This window comes from Scyliorhinus canicula, chromosome 13 (assembly GCF_902713615.1).
Source record: "Scyliorhinus canicula chromosome 13, sScyCan1.1, whole genome shotgun sequence".
NCBI lineage: Eukaryota > Metazoa > Chordata > Chondrichthyes > Carcharhiniformes > Scyliorhinidae > Scyliorhinus > Scyliorhinus canicula.
This window is the reverse complement of record NC_052158.1, coordinates 124,587,039-124,608,481: the sequence shown is the minus strand read 5'-3', so window position 1 is coordinate 124,608,481 and position 21,443 is coordinate 124,587,039. Positions and strand designations below refer to the sequence as shown.

The 21,443-nt window shown below is 46.0% G+C and overlaps 1 protein-coding gene across 4 annotated transcripts in view; it reads right to left on the bottom strand.

Annotated features, from left to right (window-relative positions):
* Positions 1-21,443, bottom strand: part of rnpepl1 (arginyl aminopeptidase like 1) — a 93,166-nt gene that overhangs the window by 34,792 nt on the left and 36,931 nt on the right. For 3 of the 4 annotated variants that reach the window (XM_038815818.1, XM_038815819.1, XM_038815821.1), the window contains 2 exons: positions 3,099-3,250; positions 1,498-1,614 (listed from right to left, as the gene is read on the bottom strand). In XM_038815818.1, the coding sequence (XP_038671746.1) occupies positions 1,498-1,614; positions 3,099-3,250 (269 nt within the window). Of the gene's footprint in view, positions 1-1,497; positions 1,615-3,098; positions 3,251-4,030; positions 4,125-21,443 lie in introns of those variants that run through there. The other variant, XM_038815820.1, reaches the window with a different exon arrangement.

The window sequence follows — 21,443 nt, the reverse complement described above, 5'->3', positions numbered from 1 at the left end:
CATTTCCTTTCAAACATTCAAAGCACTTTCTCGACTTCCTCAATGAGTTAGTGTGTAAAAGGTGTTTTCAGTCAGCGAAGACCAGTAAGATTCAAGATTGCATCTCTGGCCTGCACTGAATTAATCAATCAATGCACAGTGGTGATAAATATGATCTTTGCATTGCCATGCTAAGGAGGGACAAAATAAAGTTAACATGGCTCCTTCCTCCTAACCACGATCCAGTGATTCCTACTGGAAAAGTACATGTGAAGGATAAGGTCATACTATCCTGTTATGCTTGTACAGTTGAATATCCTGCCACAAATCACGACTAAGCTCACAAGTATAGCGTGACCACATAAATTTAGTGGGTTTATCAACACCCCAGCTAGAATAGTTCTAAAATTATACCTCCGCATGAAATACTGGCTTCAGGAGACGAGCGGGAGAAAAAAAATGAAATTACAGCAAAGTGTGTTGTTCCATCTGTTTAAGTCAGAGCTTTTCTTTAGGGAATTAACCCCTGGCAAAATGCAGTAAATAACATAACCGATAAGAACGGCTTCCTGTAAAAAGGGATGCAGGAATATCTGGAGAACTATGGGGCAAGGGCAGGAAAGGGGGTCCAATTCCAGCTCTGCCAAAAAGCTGCCGAAGGTGTGATGGGCTGAATGGCCTCATTCTGTGGCTGTATGATTCGGAGAAAACCCAATCCTAATGGTTTTGGCCTATATCAATGAAGGAATTCTTTTAAATTGTGAAGCAGATTTATTATTATGCATATAATCTTTAACCCAATCTTATTTCCTACTAAGCTTTAAGTTAGCAGCAAACTGTGCATTTTCAATAGACCCAACTCCAGCTTCACAAGCATTTTATAAATTATCTTTCATGTCATTCTTCTGCTCTCAGGCAAATCATGTGCCGTTGTATAAATTGCTGAGTTCAGGAAATGGCCGATTTAGCGCATGGGCGTGTGTCTTGTAGTGAATTAGCAGGGAAGCGTCCTGCTGCAGCTAACCATTCAGCCAAGAATTCCATTTAACTACAGCATGCAAGTTCTTGTTGTAGGCAGCTTTGGGACTCAAACTGATGACCATCTGACCAGTAAAATAAACTGTCCTTTCTCTTCAGCATCAGTAAAATGCAATGAAGTCAAAGATCATGTTTGTGCTAGTTCTTTTTAATTTTAAAGGTACATTGCACCTATTATCTGTAAGACAGAAATCAGATGACATGCTCCCAGAAATTCCTAGTGCTACTTTGATATCATCTGTCAGGAAGTGGAGCAACACTGCCCAGTTTGAGTCGTTTATTAATCTTTTCTCTTTGTAGAGAAGCGCCACAGTTTTAACTCACAAAACCCGCTCTGCTACAATCAGTAACTTGATGTTTGGGAAAGAAGGAAAATATTCTTTGCGTTTGACAGCAGATATACAAGTTTCCATCACACACCTGCTATCTCCATATCTACTGTTAAACCACATTCAAACTTATATTAGTTTCCTTTATTACCTTTCCCACATATAAGGCCCAAAGAGGTTTTCTGCAGCACTCAGCCACCGTTCCACAGTGCCATTCAGTTTTGCAGTTGCAATTTTTAACAAACAAGGTTCTGCCCAAACTCTGCTTCTGTATAAAAATAATAAAGAAAGAAATAATTCCCGGAAAACTCTGCTATGCATTTAAGATAGGAGCAGGCAGCTTGACAGACAGATATTGGGGTTAAAGAGCTTAAAACAATATTTAAACATAAATATTAAATCCTTAAACTGCCAGCAGCTCTTTAGGAAATTCCAGGCTCCTTAGGCTAATTATGTTTACTTTTTTCAAGATTCCAACGCATGCAGTAGAATAAGGAAACAAACCAGAACACCACTCGTAAATAGATTAACTAATGCTGCAGTATTGTCTGCTTGGCTCACATGGAAATATTCTTACGAGTCATATGATTGTGGGGATCAAGCCCCATTCTTGCATTTGTGTGCATAATCTAGACTGATACTTCACTGCAACACTAATATCTATATCTATGGATAAAGACCAGCCATGTGCTTTAAGATTTCTCCTAATGCCTCTCATGGAGTGAAAGCACTTTTGGACATCTCTCATTGGACTTGTTGGCACCTTGCATGCAAATAGGGATTTAAAAACTATATCAGGGCAGCTATGAATGATGAGGGAGTTGTGTGTTAGAAGACGGCCAATATGTGGACAAGTAGGGTGGAACTTCATGCAGACCATGGATTTGCAATTGGGGAACCAGTTTCACAGAAAGCTCCAAAGGATCAAGGAGTGGTTTGAGGATTGGGGGGCACTGGAGAGAGATTGGGTTTTAGGGCAAAGGCATGGATGTCAGAGCTCTTGGGACCAAGAATGCTGACAATCATGCTAAATACTTGACGGTCTTTAAAAAATAATTCAATGTTTAGAGGCAGTAGGTCATTCATCTCCTTAAGCTTGTTCCAACATCGAATGACATCATGACTAATTTGCAACATGACTCCACATACCCACGTTGGCCTATATTTCTTAATACCTTTGGCTAACAAAAAATCTATAGCAGTTTTAAAACTAACAAGTAGCCGAGCATGAATTGCTGTTTGCAGAAAAGAATTGAGAAAAGGTCTACCATCCTTTGTGTAGTAGCTTATTGTTTCTTGCCAAAATGGCAAATGGTGTACATCCCATCAGAAGTGTGCATATGCTTCCTACCCAAAAAAAGGGGCACTACATGGCCCAACTTAAATGCCATTGACTGGCTTAAAGAACAAAGCTAATTTCCCCACACCAAGATACATGCATCATTTAGAAGCTCTTCCAAAAAAAAAACTGCAAATTGCACCTAGCAGCACTAGCCCCTTTCTTCTGGGCTTAGGCCCCAGAGTTTTATTTGATTGCTTTGGAGTGAGAAGATTTTATCAGTGGTTATTCCCATCCCTCAGGAAATTAAACAAAATGCGGGAGACTGCTAGCTTAAAGCAGCACATTACTCTGGGCAATGTTGGTTCAATAAATCCAGCTGTTTCAGAGTTTATATATTTTGATCAGGGGCAGATATAGATGAAATGATTAGATTTAGATATAAGGCGTGGTAGTTAGGAATTTGTGCTTACCGTGGACCTATATCTGCAGAAATTAGATCTCCAGCTACGAGCGCCAACAGGTAAGCAGGAACCGGATACTCCATCTGGAATCGGTATATGTTCTTTTGCTCATCAAATGTGCTCCGAGTTGCGCTCATTAGCACTTTAATACCAGGTGGAACCTACAAAACAAACAGGGACATATGAAAAATATATTGTTTTCTGACACTATAGTTTTTACAAAGTCAAGGAGCCTGCAGAAGCAAGATACAGAAGCAATTTAATAATATGGAGGGCTAGCATAAATCAAACACCTAGGAAAAATAGCAAGGACAGTCTCTCTTTAATCAACGTTCTAAATTGTGGAAGCATGCCAAAAACAGCACACTATGCATCAGTACATGCCTAAGAGCAGCACTACTATGAACAAACTTGTTTAAACATTATGAAGCAAAGGAACCTTTGACATTGCAAACTAAAGGACATTACACGTGAGAAAAGGTCCACTCATGACCACAAGTGAAGGAATCATGCAAGTGGGTATATGTATACTTGGTGCCGAATATCTGATTCCTTTGGAGCAGTTTTTAAAAAACGTTTTTGAGGCCATAGTACAAATGCACATACTAGCCGTATTATTGCCCCCCAAACTTATGTTAATCCATAACAAATTCCACATTTTCAGCTACAGCACTCTTCATCTTCTTTGCGCATATTTTAAATGAACCCTGGTAGTGTTTGAAACGGGCCTCATTGAAATCAAGGACGTACCATTTTAGACTGGTTGTAATTTCTGCTTTTCGAGAGTGAGCAATTGACTTTTTGCTCCAGACTCCTACCAGTTACACTGGGCATGGTGAGTTGTTGATAAAACATGCCATGAACGTTGGAGAAAGGAGCAGGTGGAAGTCATTTTGGTCCCTTGAGCCTGCTCCACCATTCACAGATTACAGCTGTCCTACCTCAAAGCCATTTTCCTGCACCATCCCATATCATTGATGTCTTAATATCTGAAATCTATCGATCTCAGTCTTGAACACAGTCAATGGCTGCACCTCCGCAGCCCTCTTGAAGTAGAAAGCTCCAAAGATTCACCACACTGAGTGAAGAATCTCCTCCTCGTCTCAGTCCCAACTATTTCAAAAAACTTTGGGCTGGATTCTCCAAAATGGGGCCATGTCCCCACGCCAGCTTAAAAACGCTGACGTTTCACTCTTGACTTTCCTTGAAAAAGGAAAGAGTGATTCTCCGACCTGCAGGGGGCTAGCAGGGCACTGGGGAGCTGCTCGCAGCTCTGGCTTCAGAAACAGCCTCTGCACGTTCAGTCGGGAGTCCGTGCATGTGCACGGTGGACTCGGACCGCGGAGCGACCTCGAAAAGGTAGCCCCCCCTCCCCCGAGTTGGTGCGCGCCCACAGATCCGAGGCACCCGATCGCCGTCCCGGCCACCCTTGAGGCCCCCCCACCAGGGCAGCCGCGGACTGCGTCTGCAGCCGCCACCCGATGTTCCCGACATGCAAAACGTGGTTAGAACCACGGCGTCAGGAACCCGGCCAGTTTTGCCCGAGAATCGCTGAGGGGGCCTCTGTCAATGCTCTCCCGCCCCCCCACCCGCGCCACATAATTTGCGCGTGAGGATCGCGGAAGTGGCGCCAGCCAAGAACCCCGCGTAAAAATGGATTCTCCACCCCCGTGCTAAATGCGATTTCGGCGTGGGGCTGCGGAAAATCCAGCCCTTTATTTCCTATGTAAACCTGTGTAATAAACCATCAAGCACCGTCAACATAAACTCTGTTAAAACATTAATTTGTTCTCTGCCTGAAAGCAGGTCCTTTGGTCATTGTCTGTTAATCCTGAACCACTTTCTTGGCAGTTTTTCCTCAGTGACTATTTGCCATTGCCTTCCAATCCCAGGAGCAGTTTTAGGGCAGCATTTATTGCCCATCAGAAGGTGTGTGGGCTACCTTCTCGAACTGCTACACTCTATGTAGTGTAGGTACACCCACATTCAGGGATGGAGTTCCAGGATTTTGACCCAGCAACAGTGAAGGAATGGCAATAGATTTCCAAGTCAGGATGGTGAGTGGCTTGAAGGGGAACGGCATGGCGACACAGTGGTTAACACAGCTGCCTCACAGTACCAGGGACCCTGGGCAATTCTGGCCTAGAGTGACTCTCTGTGTGGGATTCTCCCCGTGGCTGCATGGGTTTCCTCCGGGTGCTCCAGTTTCCTCTCTCAGTCCAATGTGCAGGTTCACAGAATTCCTACAGTGCAGGAAGCGGCCCTTCAGCCCATTGAGTCTGCACCGACCCTCTGAAAGAACACCGTACCTAGGCCCACTTCCCTGCCCTACCCTTGTGACCCTATCTAACCTGAACAGCCTTGAACACTAAGAGGCAATTTTGCATGGTCAATCCACCTAACCTGCACATCTTTGGAGGCTCGGTGGATTGTCCATCCTAAATTGCCCCTTCGTGACCCGAGGTGTGATTAGGCGGGATTGCGGGGATGGGGCAGGGGTGTGGACCTGGGAGAGGTGCTCCTTTGGAGGGCCGATGCAAATTCGATGGGCCGAATAGCCTCCTTTTGCACTGTAGAGATTCTATGAACTTTCAGGTGGTGGTGTTCCCACGTGCCTGCTGCCTTTGTCCTTCTAGATGGGATTTGGAGGTACCCTCTAAGGTGGGTTGCTGCAATGTGTCTTGTAGATGGTAACACATTTTTGCCACTGTACATCAGCGGTGGAGGAAGTGAATGTTGGTGGATTGGGTGGCAATAAAGTAGTCTTTGTCTTGGATGATGTCAAGCGTCTTGAGTGTTGTGGGCGCTGCATTCATCCAGGCAAGTGGAGAGAATACCATCACACTCCTGACTTGTGTCTTGTCGATGGTGCACAGGCTTTTGGGAGACAGATGGTGAGTTACTCGTTGCAGGATTCCTAGCCTCTGACTTGCTCTTGTAGCCACAGTATTTAAATGGTTGGTCCAGTTCAATGCTAAATGGTAACCCCTAGAGTGTGAGGATTCAGCAACGGTTATGCTATTGAATTCAAGGGTGATGATTCTCTCTTGCTGCAGATGGTCATTGCCTGTCACTTGTATGGTGTGAATATTACTTGCTACTTATCAGCACAAGCTTCGATATAGTCCAAATCTTGCTGCATTTCGACATGGACTGCTTCAGTATTTGAGTCGTCACAAATGGTGAACATTGTGCAGTCATCAACAAACATTCCCCCCATCTGACCTTATGATGAAGTCATTGATGAAGCAGCTGAAGTTGGTTGGGCCTCGGACACCACCCTGAGGAACTTGTGATTGATGAATTTTGTGATGATTGGCATAATTTCCGCCGTAATTTTCTTTTAGTCAGTGTATTTGTTTTAGTTCCAACATGAAAAATAGATAGGGAATATTACAACGAAGAGCACCTATCAGTGGTAAATGCTCAGCCACAGTAAATCAAGATTACTCCATGGAGTAGAGAAACAAGTTAGTCATTTGCTACATCTTTTTAACTGTAAATGTGCATTGAACAGAAGAGACTGAAGTATTATCAAAACTGATGGCTCATTTCCAAATAAGGATCAGCCTGCAGGGTTTCTCCAAGGGGGCAAAACAGGCTGACCCTTGGCTTTGGTCCAGTATAGAGAAAAGTTATTAGAAATCACGCACTCTCGCATAACTTCAGTTTATGAAGAGGTAAAGGATCATAAATACTAGACAAATTCCCAGCCCGTTCTTACGAAGGCTGTAACCAGAGTGCTAACACTGTGGTGTTAACTTTTGTTTTGCATCAGCTATGCACACCAATATTGCTTTTAACTTTTATTTTAACAATAACTTACATTTAATTACTAATGCCTTGGAAAATACATGAAAACATTTCAGAGACATTCGGGGACAATGTTAACTGAACTCACCAGTCGTTAACCAATGGGATCATGTGCCATCATGGTTTTACATTACATCAACTGGACTCTTCACTGAATTCAATGGAGAATAATTTTGTACAGGGATTAAAACTGGTATTCTGCCTGATACCGTTTTCATTTCAGCCTACAGGTTAGGTTAAAATTGCCCCAATAGATACAATGGCAAGGATAGTTAACTTGTGCTGTGAGCAGAAAATGATCGCATTAATCTTCCTCATGTTTAGTTGGAGGAAACTGGAATTCACCCATGGCTAGATGTTGGACAAACTGTCTCTGACAGCACAATGGCATTTGGTGGGAGCGAGGCTACTCAGAGGTAGAGCTGGGGGAGTCATTGCCGTACGTGTGGAATCTGACTCCATGCCTCTGGTGGGTACTGTCACAGTATAGCATTATAATTGATTTCCCTCCATACAACTTAAAGAAGAAAATGACACGAGGGAAGGACTTTTGTTGTACGTCAGTCATCAAAGAATCTATGGGCACAGTTCAGCGACCCAGTTGCACCTGGCGCAGATCTGGGCTCAACGGGTGAAACCGGACGCGAAACGTCGCGCGAGTCACCCAACTTGTTCCACCCTTTGGCTCACTTAAATACCAGGATGCCAGATTCACCCAGTGTCCCGGACGCACCAGCCGCATCTGGGAGACCTCGCCAGGGCGCCGTTTAGTACTGGTCCACACAAACCTGGACCAGTCGTAACGACAACTGGGGGGACACCCAGGTCATCTGAGACCCCAGATGGTCAGGAACAGGGCAGAGTGATATTCTGGCACTCCTCCTGGCACACGGGCACTGCCAGGGGGTCAGGGGCACTACTAGGGTGCCAATGCCAGGGTGTCCAAGTTCCAGGTTGGCACTGCCAGAGGTCGGGCCCGGACGTGCGTTGCCACGTAGAGGGGGGGTAAGGGGAGATTCTCAGGGGGCTCCCCAAGGTTGAGAGTGGGTCAAAAGAGCAGGGTGGCGGACAAAATGGCGCCTCAATCTGCAATGAATCTTTCCTGCTGGCGAGTTTAGCGGAAAATCCCTCTTAAGTGCGGCCTCAGCGGGGAACAATTCCCCAAGGCCAGACTAAACTGCAAAGTGTCGTTGGATAACGAAGTGTTTCTCAGTGCTGCAGCTGCTGAGAAATACCCCGCTAAACGCATCGTTAAGCGGACTTTAACTTGAATCTGCTGAATCACGCTCTATATTTTTTGAAAATTGAAAATATATTCTTGGTTATTTTAAAAATGTTTTTATTAAGGAATTTTTATGTTATATAAAACAAAGGCAATCATAATCATACATTGAAAACAACAGAAAATAAAAAGAGAAAACACACACACACACACGAGTTGCCTTTTGTTTTTTTATATCAGTTGCGGCTTCTTGTTTTGTGTTCTCCAGTAGGTGCTTACCTCCAGCCGGGTGCCCAACCTTCCTTTCCCCCTGACCCCCCTCCCCTTTTAGTCATCTGGCTTCCTCTCTTCCAGCTCCTATATCTTGTTCCTGTAGCCACCTGGGTTGGCCACTTCCCGATTCCAAAATGGAAGCCCGCTAGGAATGCAAGGAAATTCAGCCAGATACAGGGAAACAAGCAGGTACAAGGTTTCCTGTGTATTAGGACTTGCAGAAACCCAGACAGAACTGAAACCAGCAACTATCTGCATATTAATGAGCCATCCCCATTGTTCCCCTGACCTGGTGGGCCATTTCCAAAGCTAAGTATTGGCCTTTTAGTGTTAGAGATAGTCTAGTAAGTAGTGTTTTATGCATGAGTAGCGATTGACTGTGTATATAATAAATGTGTTTTGATTTGAAACTTACTAACTGGTGTATTGAGTTACCGATCAGCACTTGAACCTGAACCTCGTGGTGGTATCATAAAGATACCTGGCGACTCTAGAGCAAGGTGATTAAACAGAGCAAATTAAGTAAAAGCACAATTAGCAACATTCCTGATTGGTTGGTGTGACACCGTGTATTATGTTATTTGCTGAGCCTGGTTGGGGTCCCTGCTTCTTTGTTCCCGCTCCCCTCCCCCATCGTTTGCATTCGTTGTTGTGTTGTGGCTTTCAGCTCCCTCAGGTTTACTGGCTGTTGGCTGCAAACAGGTCTTGGAACTGGGTGAATGACTCCCACATTTTGTGGAAGCCTTCTTCCAACCCCAGATGGTGAATTTAATTTCTCCATCTGGAGAAATTCCGATAGGTCGGGCAGCCAGTCTGCAGCTTTGGGTGGTCAGCCGAGCAGGATTCTACGACAGGAGCTTAAGGAGGCAAAGGCAAGGGCATTAGCCCTCCTACCCATGAAGAGATCTGGCTGTTCTAAGACACCGAAGATTGCTACTCTCAGGGGCAGCTCCACCACCTTGGACATGGTCTCGATGAAGGCTGTCCAGAACCTGACAAGTCGGGGCAAGACCAGAACGTGTGGGCGTCCAGTAGGTCATTCACGGTGGTCGTGGGTATGTCCTTGTTTCCCTACATAAGATATCTACAGGTCAAAACTTCTTAAGCTTGTTTCCACCTGTCAGCTGTAACTTCTCTGTTAGTTCCTGAGGTGTTGTCAGTCTGCTGTCTATGTAGAAGTCCCTAACTGTCAGCATTCCCCCATCCTGTCTCCACCTTTTGAAGGCTGCATCCATTGTCGCAGGCGTGATCCTGCGGTTATTGCAGGTGGGGGCCTTAAAGAATATTTTGGTTAATCCGAAGTGCTGTTGTAGTTGGTTCCACGATTGGAGTGCTGCTATCACCACTGGGCTTGAGTGTTTATTCGTCCCCATGCAGGAATACTCCTCCATTTCCACCCACTCGACTTCTGGCTCTTTTCTCCATCCTGTAACCCTCTCCACGGTTGCAACCCAGTGGTAATATTGCAGGTTTGGGAGTGCTGGTCCCCCCCCCCCCCCCCCGCAGCACCTTTCTGAGGATCCTTGGGATTTCCCCTCCCCCACACAAACGCTATGCTCAGTTTTTCTAATGAGTTGAAGAAGGCCTTGGGGATGGAGATAGGTATGGATCTGAACAAGAGGAGGAACATGGGCTGTTTGTTCATGGCTTGATCGTTTGCACTGTTCCCATCAGGGAGAGTGGGAGTGTGCTCCACCTCTGTAGGTCCTTTTTTAATTCCTCCACCAGACTGTTCAGGTTCCATTTGTGGATCGCTGTCTAGTTCCGATTTGGATCCCCAGGTAGCGGAATCTGTGTCGGGCATGTTTAAATGGCAGTCCCTCAGCTCTGCCCCTCCCCTTTGCGGGTTCACCGGGGAGATCTCACTTCTGCCCAGGTTGAGTCTGTAGCCCAAGAAGACGCCAAATTCTTTCAAGAGCGCCATGATTCCTTCCATGCTGCTTTGTGGGTCCAAGATATAGAGAAGCAGGTCAACCGCATAGAGTGAGACCCTGTGTTCTGTTTCCTCTCCGGATCCCCTTCCAATTCTTTACCGCCATGAGCACGATTGCCAGTGGTTCGATCACTAGGGCGAACAGCAGCGGGGACAACGGGCATACTTGATTGTGCCTCTGTGTAGTTGGAAGTACTTAGAGCTGGTGGTATTTGTCTGTATGCCCGCTGTGGGAGCGCTACACAGGAGTTTCACCCAGGCGGTGAACCCTGCTCCAAACCCGAACTGCTCCAGTACCTCTATGAGGTACTTTCATTCGACTCTTTGCTGCATCCAGGCAGATGATCACCTCAGTTGTTCTCGCCCCGGATAGGGTCATGATCACGTTCAGCAGGTGCCTGATGTTCGATGTTATCTGTGTACCCTCGACAAAGATTGTTTAGTCTTCTGCTACCATCTCAGGTATGCTGTCCTCCAGTCTCCTGGCTAGGATCTTGCCCAGTATTTTCACATGTGTGTTTAGCAGCTAAATGGATCTGCAGGACCCACATTCTGTTAGTTCTTTGTCTTTCTTGGGTATCAGCGAGTTTGAGGCCTGTGCTAGCGTAGGCAGGGTTGGTGCATTGCTTTACTCGTGGAGAGCAGGTCAAAATCCATTTGTAGCTTTTTCCTCTCCACCAGGTCTACGGTTGGAGCCTCGGAGGATTGCTGGTCTACTTCCAGTATGGAGTCAACTAGCTGTTGCCTACCCAACCTCTCTTCCCTATCTCTTCATGCTTTTGTAAACAATAATTTCACCCTGATCACCTCCCAGCATGGAGGGTGAGACATCCCTATTCTGGTTATTAGTAATATACTGCTCTATGGCCTCTGATATTTTCTCGCAGAAAGCCTTATCGACCAGGAGGGCCATGTCCAACCTCCACTGCCGGGGGGGGTTTTAATAAACCAAGTTCTTTCGCCATGTTGGAGGTCTTCTCCGTTTTGGAATTCGACCTGTACATCCATGGGTCCTGTACACAGTTAAAGTGTTCCCCGCCGCAACTATAAGTCCATGTGTGTCGACGCAGGGATTTACGCCATGGTCCTCTTTATAAACTCTGTACTGTCTGTATTGGGCACGTACAGGTTGTCCAGGAAACCACTGACCATGACGTACCGTACCCCTGGTCCGTAACAGTCTTGCCGCAGTAAACATCGTTCTCTTATTTAACAGTATGGCTACCCCCGGCCCCATCCTGTAGCAGGAATAGTAGGTCTGTCCCACCCAGCTCTTGTTTACCCGCAGTCCGTCTCCCTCAGATGCGTCTCTTGGAGGAAGACTATGCCGGCTTTAAAACTTTTCAAGTGGACGAAGACCCTGGTTCTTTTCACTGGGCCGTTAGATCCCTAACGTTCCAGTTGACTATCCTGATGGGGGGTTTCTGTCCCCTTCTTCCTGCGCCCCTGCACTCCGGGGTTTCCTTTTGTTAGGGGGCTGTCCAAAATGGCCACGGTCATCGTTCTCCACATGAGGCCTGGCCCCTGTGTCCCGGGTTTCCTTTTGTTCAAGGGTCACCCAACATGGCCGCCAACTGTGTGTCCGTATGTCGGTGAGCTCCTGTACTCCGGGGTTTCCCTTTGTTCAGGGACCCTCCAAAGTGGTTGCTTGCGGTGCAATTGCATTCCAAGTCGCCATGTGTGGCCTATTGTATTTTGCCCCCCACTCGCTCCTGGGGCTCACGGGCTGGTTTAGCACACGGCTAAATCGCTGGCTTTGAAAACAGACCAGGGCAGGCCAGCAGCAGAGTTCAATTCCCGTACCAGCCTCCCCTAGGGGCTTTTTACAGTAACTTCATTTGAAGCCTACTTGTGACAATAAGCGATTTTCATTTTACTTGGAGCTGTGTCCCCCCCTCCATGTTACCTTCCCTCTGTTTCTTCTCCTAGTCGTCCCTCTGTTGCTGATGCTTAAACCGCCCACCCCACTTTGCCAGGCGCGCTCTCCCTTGCAGGAGATGCGCCGCGGCCTCTCTTTTCTTAACACGTCCCGGTGTTAGCTTTCCCGCAAGTGTGGTGGCTCCCCTCCCAGGGCTAGTTATGTATCCTCCCGTCACCCATTCTCTGTGCTCCCTACCTGCTGTTCTCCTCATCCTTTCCTGTGCTCTGCTGCCCTCACTTTTCCCCTCCTCTGTTTCACGTCCCGTCCTCAGAACGGGGTAGTGCAGTGTTCATCAAAGTGTTCATCAATAAAGTTTTTTCACATGATCTTTTCATGGCTGACCCTGCTGCTGTTTCTCCAGCCTGTTCGCCAGGACAAACTTGTCCGTGCCCGCATGGACTGTTAAGAAGTGCTCCCTGCCTTGGAATGTGACCCAGAGATTGGCTGGGTACATCATCCCACATTTTACACCGTTTTTGCAAAAGGCCACCTTCGCCCTGTTGAACTCTGCCCGGGGCTTTGCCAGGTCAACCCCAATGTCCTGGTGGATCCTATTCCGGTGACCTCCCCGGTTACAGTTTTTAGTTTGCCTTGCCCAGCTCAGGATTCTTTCCCGAACCTGATGCATTTCAGCGATTATTGCCTTCAGTTCTTCTCCAGCTTTGGGTTTTGGATGAAACAACCAGTGGGCTCTGCCTATTTCTGGTGGGTTGAGGAAGCTATCCCTTCCCACCAGATTGCCCAGCATTTGGGCCACATAGTCTGTGGTGTTCCTGCCTTTGATCCCCTCCGGCAGGCCCACAATCCGTAGATTGTGGCGCCATGATGGGATGGGTTTTCCCTGATCCTCAGTTTTCCCTTTCAGACTCCCCTGCGTTACGACCAACCTTAATATTTCCTTCTCCAGGGCGGCAATCCGATCGCTTTGGTGTGTTGAGGCCTTCTCTAGATCCTTTATGGTGCTTTCCTGGGCTTCCAGTCACCTCTCCGCCTTGCCTAGGGCCACCTGCATGGTCGCCAGAGCTTCGCGACTGCCACCCTGAGCACAGTCTGGATATCGGTTTTCGTCTCCTCTCTATATTTTCTCAGTTCCTTGAAAGGAACATCCTCCAAACACCCCCTGGCGAGGGGGAGGGGGGGGGTCTCCTTGTGCGGCGGGCGGGTCAGTCCTTCTCCCTCTGGTAAGGCCTGGGTTTCTTCGCCTCATGCGTCTGCCGGCTCAGCCATTTGCTTCTCCTAGCTTTTTCTACTTCTTGTTTCCACACGGTCTCTGGTATGGCTGTTGTTTGGCATCTCCTTTCGCGTTGATGTTGATTGAGGTGCGGGTATATTTTTTCCCTTGTATTAGCGAGCTACTTTGGGAGAAAGAACCTATTATCGGGTTTGTAGGACGAGAGCCACCTGATGTGTGACTACTCAGCACATTCCCATCACCAGAAGCCTGCAGAATATAATGTTACAGTTACAGAAAGGTGCAGAGAAAAGATCAACTTAATACGAGGTAGGTCCATTCAAAAGTCTGATGGCATTAGGTAAGAAGCTGTTCTTGAGTCGATTGGTACGTGACGTCAAACTTTGGTATCTTTTTCCTGACGGAAGAAGGTGGAAGAGAGTATGTCCGGGGTGTGCGGGGTCCTTAATTATGCTGGCTGCCTTTCTGAGGCAGTGGGAATTATAGATAGAGTCAATGGTTTGGAAGCTGGTTTGCGTGATGGATTGAGCTACATTCACAACCTTTTGTAGTTTCCTGCGGTCTTGGGCAGAGCAGGATCCATACTAAGCTGTGATACAACCAGAAAGGATGCTTTCTATGGCGTATCTGTAGAAGTTGGTGAGTTCCTCCTCCCACTTCCCCTTTATCAATGCTAATGGAGCCTTCCCCGTCTCCAGCAACCATCCATTTACATCCGAGATCCTTCCTTCCACAGCTTGCCACACGATAAAACCTATCCATCAATGTATGAATCGGCAACTGAGGGAACAAAGGACCTCTCTTGCGAACAAAGTACCGCACCGGCATATATCTAAATTCGCTCCCCCTTGGGTGTTGGGACTATTCCTTCAACTCCTCCGGTTCCGTGGACCTACCCTCCACAAACAAATCCTTAATCCTCTCCCTCTTCCAATTCTATAAATTGCGTCTATTCCAGGCGGTGCAATTCTATGGTTGCCGCAGACTGGCGACAATACCAATGTGCTTCCCAATCCAAAATGCTTCCAAAACTGATTCCAAATTTTAAGGGATGCCTCCACACCGGGCTGGTTGTAAACCTGGCTGGGGAGAACAGGAGAGGGCAGTGACCAATGGCCTTAAACACGACAGAATACAGCTCCATTTGCCCCCACACAGACACCTGCTCCCCCGACCACTGCCGCACCATCTTGATATTCGCCGCCTTATAGTGTAACTTTAAATTTGGTAATGCCAGTCGTCCCAAACGCCGTTCCTTCTGCGGAAAGGCTCTTCGAATCCTGGGTGTCTTACCTTACCCACATAAGGCCCAAATTAACTTATTCACCCAAACAAAAAAAGATTTGGATATGAAGATCAGGAGAGACAGGAACGCAAATAGAAACCTCAGCAGAATGTTAATTTTGATCGTCTCTACTCTTCCTGCCACGGGAGGGCTTCCCAGCTCTGCAAGTCCCCTTTCGAAAGGTAAGCACTTGGACAATTATCAGCTGATCTATGAGAGTCGTTATGCAATTGCGAATGGTAGGTCACGTCTGACTAATTTAGTTGAATTTATTTTGAGTATCTTTGTTTCATGCTGAATGCAGGCCAACTGGGATTCTGAGACCTCCGTATGTTTAGCAGTTAAAGGAATGCAAGGGCAGCGGAATGAAAGAAGTTTACATCTTTTCAATACGGTTTGTGTGTCAGGATGAGAAGTGGTTAACTTCCCCAGCATTTGTACTGTCCCATTCACCTAACAATTACCAACGTGCCTCAAACTCCTGACCTCTCCCTTCGATCTCCCTTCAACAACCCTGCGACAAACTCTCCCAGACCCTCTATCTCTCCCTTTGAACTGCCTTGGGCACCGCTAAAATCTATCTCTGATCCCATCCAACTCTGCCTCAGCTTTTGCCTCCAATCTTTCTCCAGCATTTCCACCGCCCCTGGTATAAATTAAACTGATTTCTGGTTGTGGAACCCCCGTTTTTATTTTTTAAAACATGCACATCATGGAGTTAAAACTCCATGGCATTCCTTCTCATCCCACCCCAGTAAATGCCTGGTCTTTCCTCCACTGGAATGGGAAGACAGCTGCTTAGAAATAAGAGGAACACATGTTATAGGTGTCATGAACATACAAATTCGGAGCAGGGGTCGGCCACTCAGCTCCTCGATTCTGCTCTGCCATTCAATAAGATCACGGCTGATCGGATTGTAATCTCAACTTCACATTCCTGCCTACCCCCGATAACCTTTCACCCTCTTGTTAATCAAGAATCTATCCCTCTCAGCCTTAAAAATATTCAAATACTCTGCTTCCACTTCCTTTGGAGGTAGCGGCTCATGGCCCTCCAAGAGAAATAGATCCTCCTCACCTTGGTCGTAAATGAGAAACCCCTTATTTTTAAACAGTGATCCTAGTTCTAGATTTTCCCACAAGAGGAAACATCTCCACATCCACCCTGCCAATATGCCCGAGGATCTTAAGGGCTTTGATCAATTCGCCTCTTAAATTCTAATGGATTAAAACCAAACCTCTCCAGTCTTTCCTCATAAAACAGACACATTCCTAGTATTTGTCCAGCAAACCTCCTCTGAAATGCTGAACATATTTACATCTTTCCTTAACTAAGATGATCAATACTGTACACAGGTCTCCAGATGTGGTCTCATCAATGCCCTGTACATTGCATAACCTCCCTATTTTAGTAATCAATTCCTCTCACAATAAATGACAACATTCCATTATCTTCCCGAATTATTTGTTGTGCCTGTTTACTAGCTTTTTGTGATTCATGTACTCGGAAACCCAGATCCCTCTGTACCTCACAGCTTTGCAATCTCTCACCATTTGGACAATAAGCTTCTTTTTTATTCTTCCTGCCAAAATGGACAATTTCATATTTGCCCACATTTATACTCCATTTGCCAGAGTTTTGTCCATTCACTTAACCTATCGAAATCCCTTTGTCGCCTCCTTCTGTCCTCTTCACAATTTACTTTCCTACCTATCTTTGTCTCGTCAGCAAATGAAGGACAATTAATTCTATTACAAAATGCGCACTATACATGATCTCAATGTTTCCTCAATTATATTTTTTAGAATATAGAATTTACAGTGCAGAAGGAGACCAATCGGCCCATCAAGTCTGCACCGGCCCTTGTAAAGAGCGCCCCACTTAAGCTCCACACCTCCACCCTATCCCCGTCACCCAGCAACCCCACCCAATCTTTTTGGACACGAAAGGGCAATTTAGCATGGCCAATCCACCCAACCTGCACATCCTTGGGCAGTGGGAGGAAACCGGATATGACCATGAAATTAGACTGTGGGATACTAATGTAGGAAAATTTAATGTATTAGTTTGAAACATTGTTATTTTAGCATTGGCTTTATTCCATTTGAAATGCATGATTGCTGAGAATGGACAAAAAGTTTTAATGAACCAGTCATATGTTCATGTACCAGTATTACAATCGTGTCATTTCAATGTCTCGGTGAACTTGAAAGTACCACATGTCCTGTTTCTTCAGCCCGACGACCGGTGTGGAACTAACTGTGCTTTCACAAAAAAATTAAATTTCTCAACCTGATTGTTTGCTATACAAAGCAGAGAACAATATTTCCAAAAGCCATGAAGGGAGTTACTCACTGTGATCACAGTTTTTCTCACTGTGAAGACAAAGTACTTTATAACTGGAATGATCAGCTTCCATTAAAGGAAGGCAGTTTTCCACTTTACATCGATAAAATAGTGGAGAATGTCAGCACGGTTGCACACTGTGGCTTAACAGCGCCAGGGTCGCAGGTTCGATTCTCCACTGGGTCACTGTCGGTGCGGAGTCTGCACGTTCTCCCCGTGCCTGCGTGGGTTTCCTCTGGGTGCTCTCCAGTTTCCTCCCACAGTCCAAAGATATGCAGGTTAGGTAGATTGGCCATGATAAATTGCCCTTAGTAACCAAAAAAGGCTAGGAGGGGTTATTGGGTTATGGGGATGGGGGTGGAAGTGAGGGCTTAAGTGGGTCGGTGCAGACTCGATGGGCCGAATGGCCTCCTTCGGCAATGTATGTTCTATGTTCTAATAAGACCAGAGGTTTTCCTGCATGCAGATGATACTTTAATTATAGTAGCAATGTTTCTCCAAACATGAGGTCTATGTGGACACACTGGAGGTTCCCCATCATAAAATATAGTTCATTATAGTGTATTCTACTGCACTGTGTTGACAGTATTATAGTTGCCCTAGTAAAGTGCGAGAAAAGTTCTCAATCATAGGTTGATGTCAAGGTTATTGCACATGTGGCATTTGGCAGTATGAGTTTTCATGTCATGTGCTTGGAGCACATTCTTTAGTACTCGGTTATCATCTGTTTGATCTTTAAATCCAGCATTGCATTGCTCTGTGTGAATTTCAAAGAGGAACAACATGAGCTCAACACATTGTTTTTTATATATATATATATATAGTTCTATATATATCACACATACCCACACCAACCATCATCTGCTGCTATTTGAAATCAATCCAGCCATTGCATAAGATAGTTGGGACAAACAAGGAATCCTGCCCACAGCATACAAGCAGCAAGAGTCACTTCAAATAGCAGCACCACTTGAGTTGGAAGAAAGCAAAAGCCCAAAGAGCAAAGAGACGTCTTTGAGCACAACAGAGGAAGGAGAGGAGGCGTAATGAAACTGGAGGAGAGGAAAGAGGAGAGGGGAAGAGAGAAGATATGGGGACTAGAGAGGAGCGGGACAATCTGGGGACTGGAGAGGAGCAGGGTCCATCATTAAAATTTGTCTTTATTCCAGACTAGGTTAGTTCATTCTGATTGCAGTTTAATATATTTTTTCAAAGCTTCACAGCTTACTTTTCTAGCAGAATTTTTCTGCTGCACATTTGAACTTGCCTGCTGTATTTCTCTGCAACTGTTTGCGCCCTTTTATTTTCAGAATGATTTGTCATATTTTCTTCTCAAATGTTGTTGCACTCCATCATGTTCTCTTTATTTTTTTTGTCAGGATTGCTGCATCCGACCATGTACCTGTGCTTGTAATAGTTTCAAAAGGGCGGGATGTGGCACAGTGGTTAGCACTGGGACTGTGGCACTGAGGACCCGGGCTTGGGTCACTGTCCATATGGAGTTTGCACATTCTCCCCATGTCTGCGTGGGTTTCACCCCCACAACCCAAAGGTTTTTAAAAAAATGTATTTTATTACAAACATGTATCAAAACAGGCTACAGGGAACAAAGACCCCGGGAAACATGCTTCCCTACAATCAACTATACAGTCTGTACTGATTTTTCCTCTTTTTCACCCCCCCGTCCTCCGCAACAAATAGCCCCTCAAACATGGTCACAAACATTCCCCACCTTTCCTCAAACCCCCCTGAAGAGCCCCTTAACTGATACTTTACTGTCTCTAACCGCAGGAAGTCGTACAGGTCTCCCAACCAAGCCGCTACCCCCGGTGGCAATGCCAACTGCCACTCCAGCAAAATTCGCCGCCGTGCAATCAGAGAGGCGAAGGCAAGACATTGGCCTTCCTCCTCTCCATAAGCTCCGGCTTCTCGGAGACCCCAAATATTGCCACCAAAGGGTCCAGATCCACCTCCTCCTCCACTATCCTGGCTAAAACCGCGAACACTCCCACCCAGAATCTTCCCAATTTTTCACAACCCCAAAATATGTGCGCGTGATTCGCTGGCCCCCGCCCACACCTCTCACACTCATCTGCTACCCCCTGAAACTACCCACTCATTCTCGCCCTAGTTATATGCACCCTGTGCACCACCTTAAACTGTATCAGACTCATCCTTGCACAAGGAGGTTCCGTTTACCCAACACAGTGCCTCACTCCATGCTCCCCAATTGATCTCTCCTCCCAACTCCGCTTCCCTTTTCTCTTTGATCTTCACCATCTGCTCATCTCCCTGCTCCCCAGCCACTTGTATATATCACCAATTCTTCCCTCCCCTTCCACATTATATATAAAAAAAGTAATAGTCTCAAACAACTTGGCAATGAAGAACTGAATTTTAAAACTTACCACAGTATAAGTGATGCAAAATATACATTTAGGTTTTTATTTGGTCAGATCTCACTGATTTTCTGGGCGGCACAGTGGAACAGTGATTAGCACTGCTGCCTCACGGCGCCAAGGACCCGGGTTTGATCCCAGCCCCGAGTTATTGTCCATGTGGAGTTTGTACATTCTCCCCGTGTCTGTGTGGGTCTCACCCCCACAACCCAAAGATGTGCTGTGTAGGTGGATTGGCCGCACTAAATTGCCCACGAATTAGAAAAAAAAGAATTGGCTGCTCTTAAGTTTATTTTTTTTTAAATCTCACTGATTTTTGGCAAAGTTGAAATACAACATTTAAAATCTGTGTAAAGTAGGAGTTGAAGCAGCAAAGGGGCCTGAACAAATCAGTTGAATCAAGCTGGGAAGGCTGTAGAAAGCAACGGGACAGAAATAATTTGATTTGTATGATTAATTTATTTTGGTTGAAATTAGTATGGGAAAGGGGAATTCATTCAACCGTTTTTAAGTGCTCCAACTTAATGTTTGGAATTTTCCAGAATAAGAAAGTCATTTGCTTTTTTATTTCTACAGAAACCCAAGATTTCAGGCCAGACAGTAGCTAAAGAAAATGCAACTGATGCATGGCATGATCCAACCCAATGCTTCATTGGCAAAGTGGAAACAGGATGGGAAATCTGTGCTCTCTTAACATTCAAAGTCACCTGGATTAGAGCCCGATGGTTCTTACGGAATTGGAAAGGGTATAAGTAACAAGTGCCAGTAACCACTTCTCACATCCACACCGGCCAAGGCAACGGTTGCCAACCCAAACTGAAGCTCATACAGTTACGAGAAAGATTTTATCTTAACACTAGGTGTATCTGTGCTGTTCTGCAATGTCAGTTTAACATTGTACAGCATGTCAGTGCCCTCCAGTTAATTATCAACAGATTTTGGAGTTGAGAGCAGCGTACAAGGAAATGGAGTGCACATGCTCCAAGATTGCACCTCACACCAACTTACCCTGCAGGAGCACCTACCCATCTCTATCCATGCACTTGCTCACATCCCCATCAGTCCACCACCACTGACACTCACCCTCACCTTTATGCAATTCCAGGTCTCTTCCTCATAGTCACTCTCAACAAATACTCTCTCCATCCATGTGTTCAACTCATTGTTGCTCTCAGCCATGTCTCTTCTTTCCCTCCTTGCAGGGTACATGAAGGAGAGACAGATAAACAGAAGTCCAGCTATTTCGCAACTGACAGCTGCAGGGATGGACATCAGCAAAATCAGTGCTTGGCAATCAGAGATGGGTCCTTCCAGCTACTTGTTGACAGAATTAAACATTAGAAAGCCATGTGGCATACAACACTCATTTTAATGACTTAATGTCAGCAACAAATGAGATATGATCGTGTGCAGAATGATCACATAAAACATTCCTGACAGTTCGAATTCATGTCTCTAATCTGCCCACAGGGCCTTCAAGAATCCTGCAGGAGCCTGTGCTGAGAATGAGGATGACTCCTTAGAGGAGGTCACTAACTCCAGTGGTGCACTGCAACAGGGTTCACACGATTCACACAGACCATGCGCCAGCTTAGATACATGTACTTGGTGGGACTGGGAGGGCAGATGACTGGGTTTTCACCTTGTTGCAGATGGAGGCAAGGACTCCGCAAGAGGCCAGTCTGACAGGATACAACTCTCTTTATTCTTACACTAAATACAACAATCACTCCTTTCCACTCCCCACAGCATCACCCTCCCCAATCTGCTCCCAGGTCGGGGTTTCTATCCTGTGCGGAGTTCCTCCAATTGGGAGAAAGTTCCACCCCCTAGTCACCTGGGTAGCTCATACTCTAAGGTGTAGGAGGGGAATCGGATGCAATACAAGTTCTAGCCCCGTAGGGGGTCGTAATACTTCACTTATGGAGCAGCAGCAAAGCTTGTGTGATGTGCTGATAGGTGAACAGTT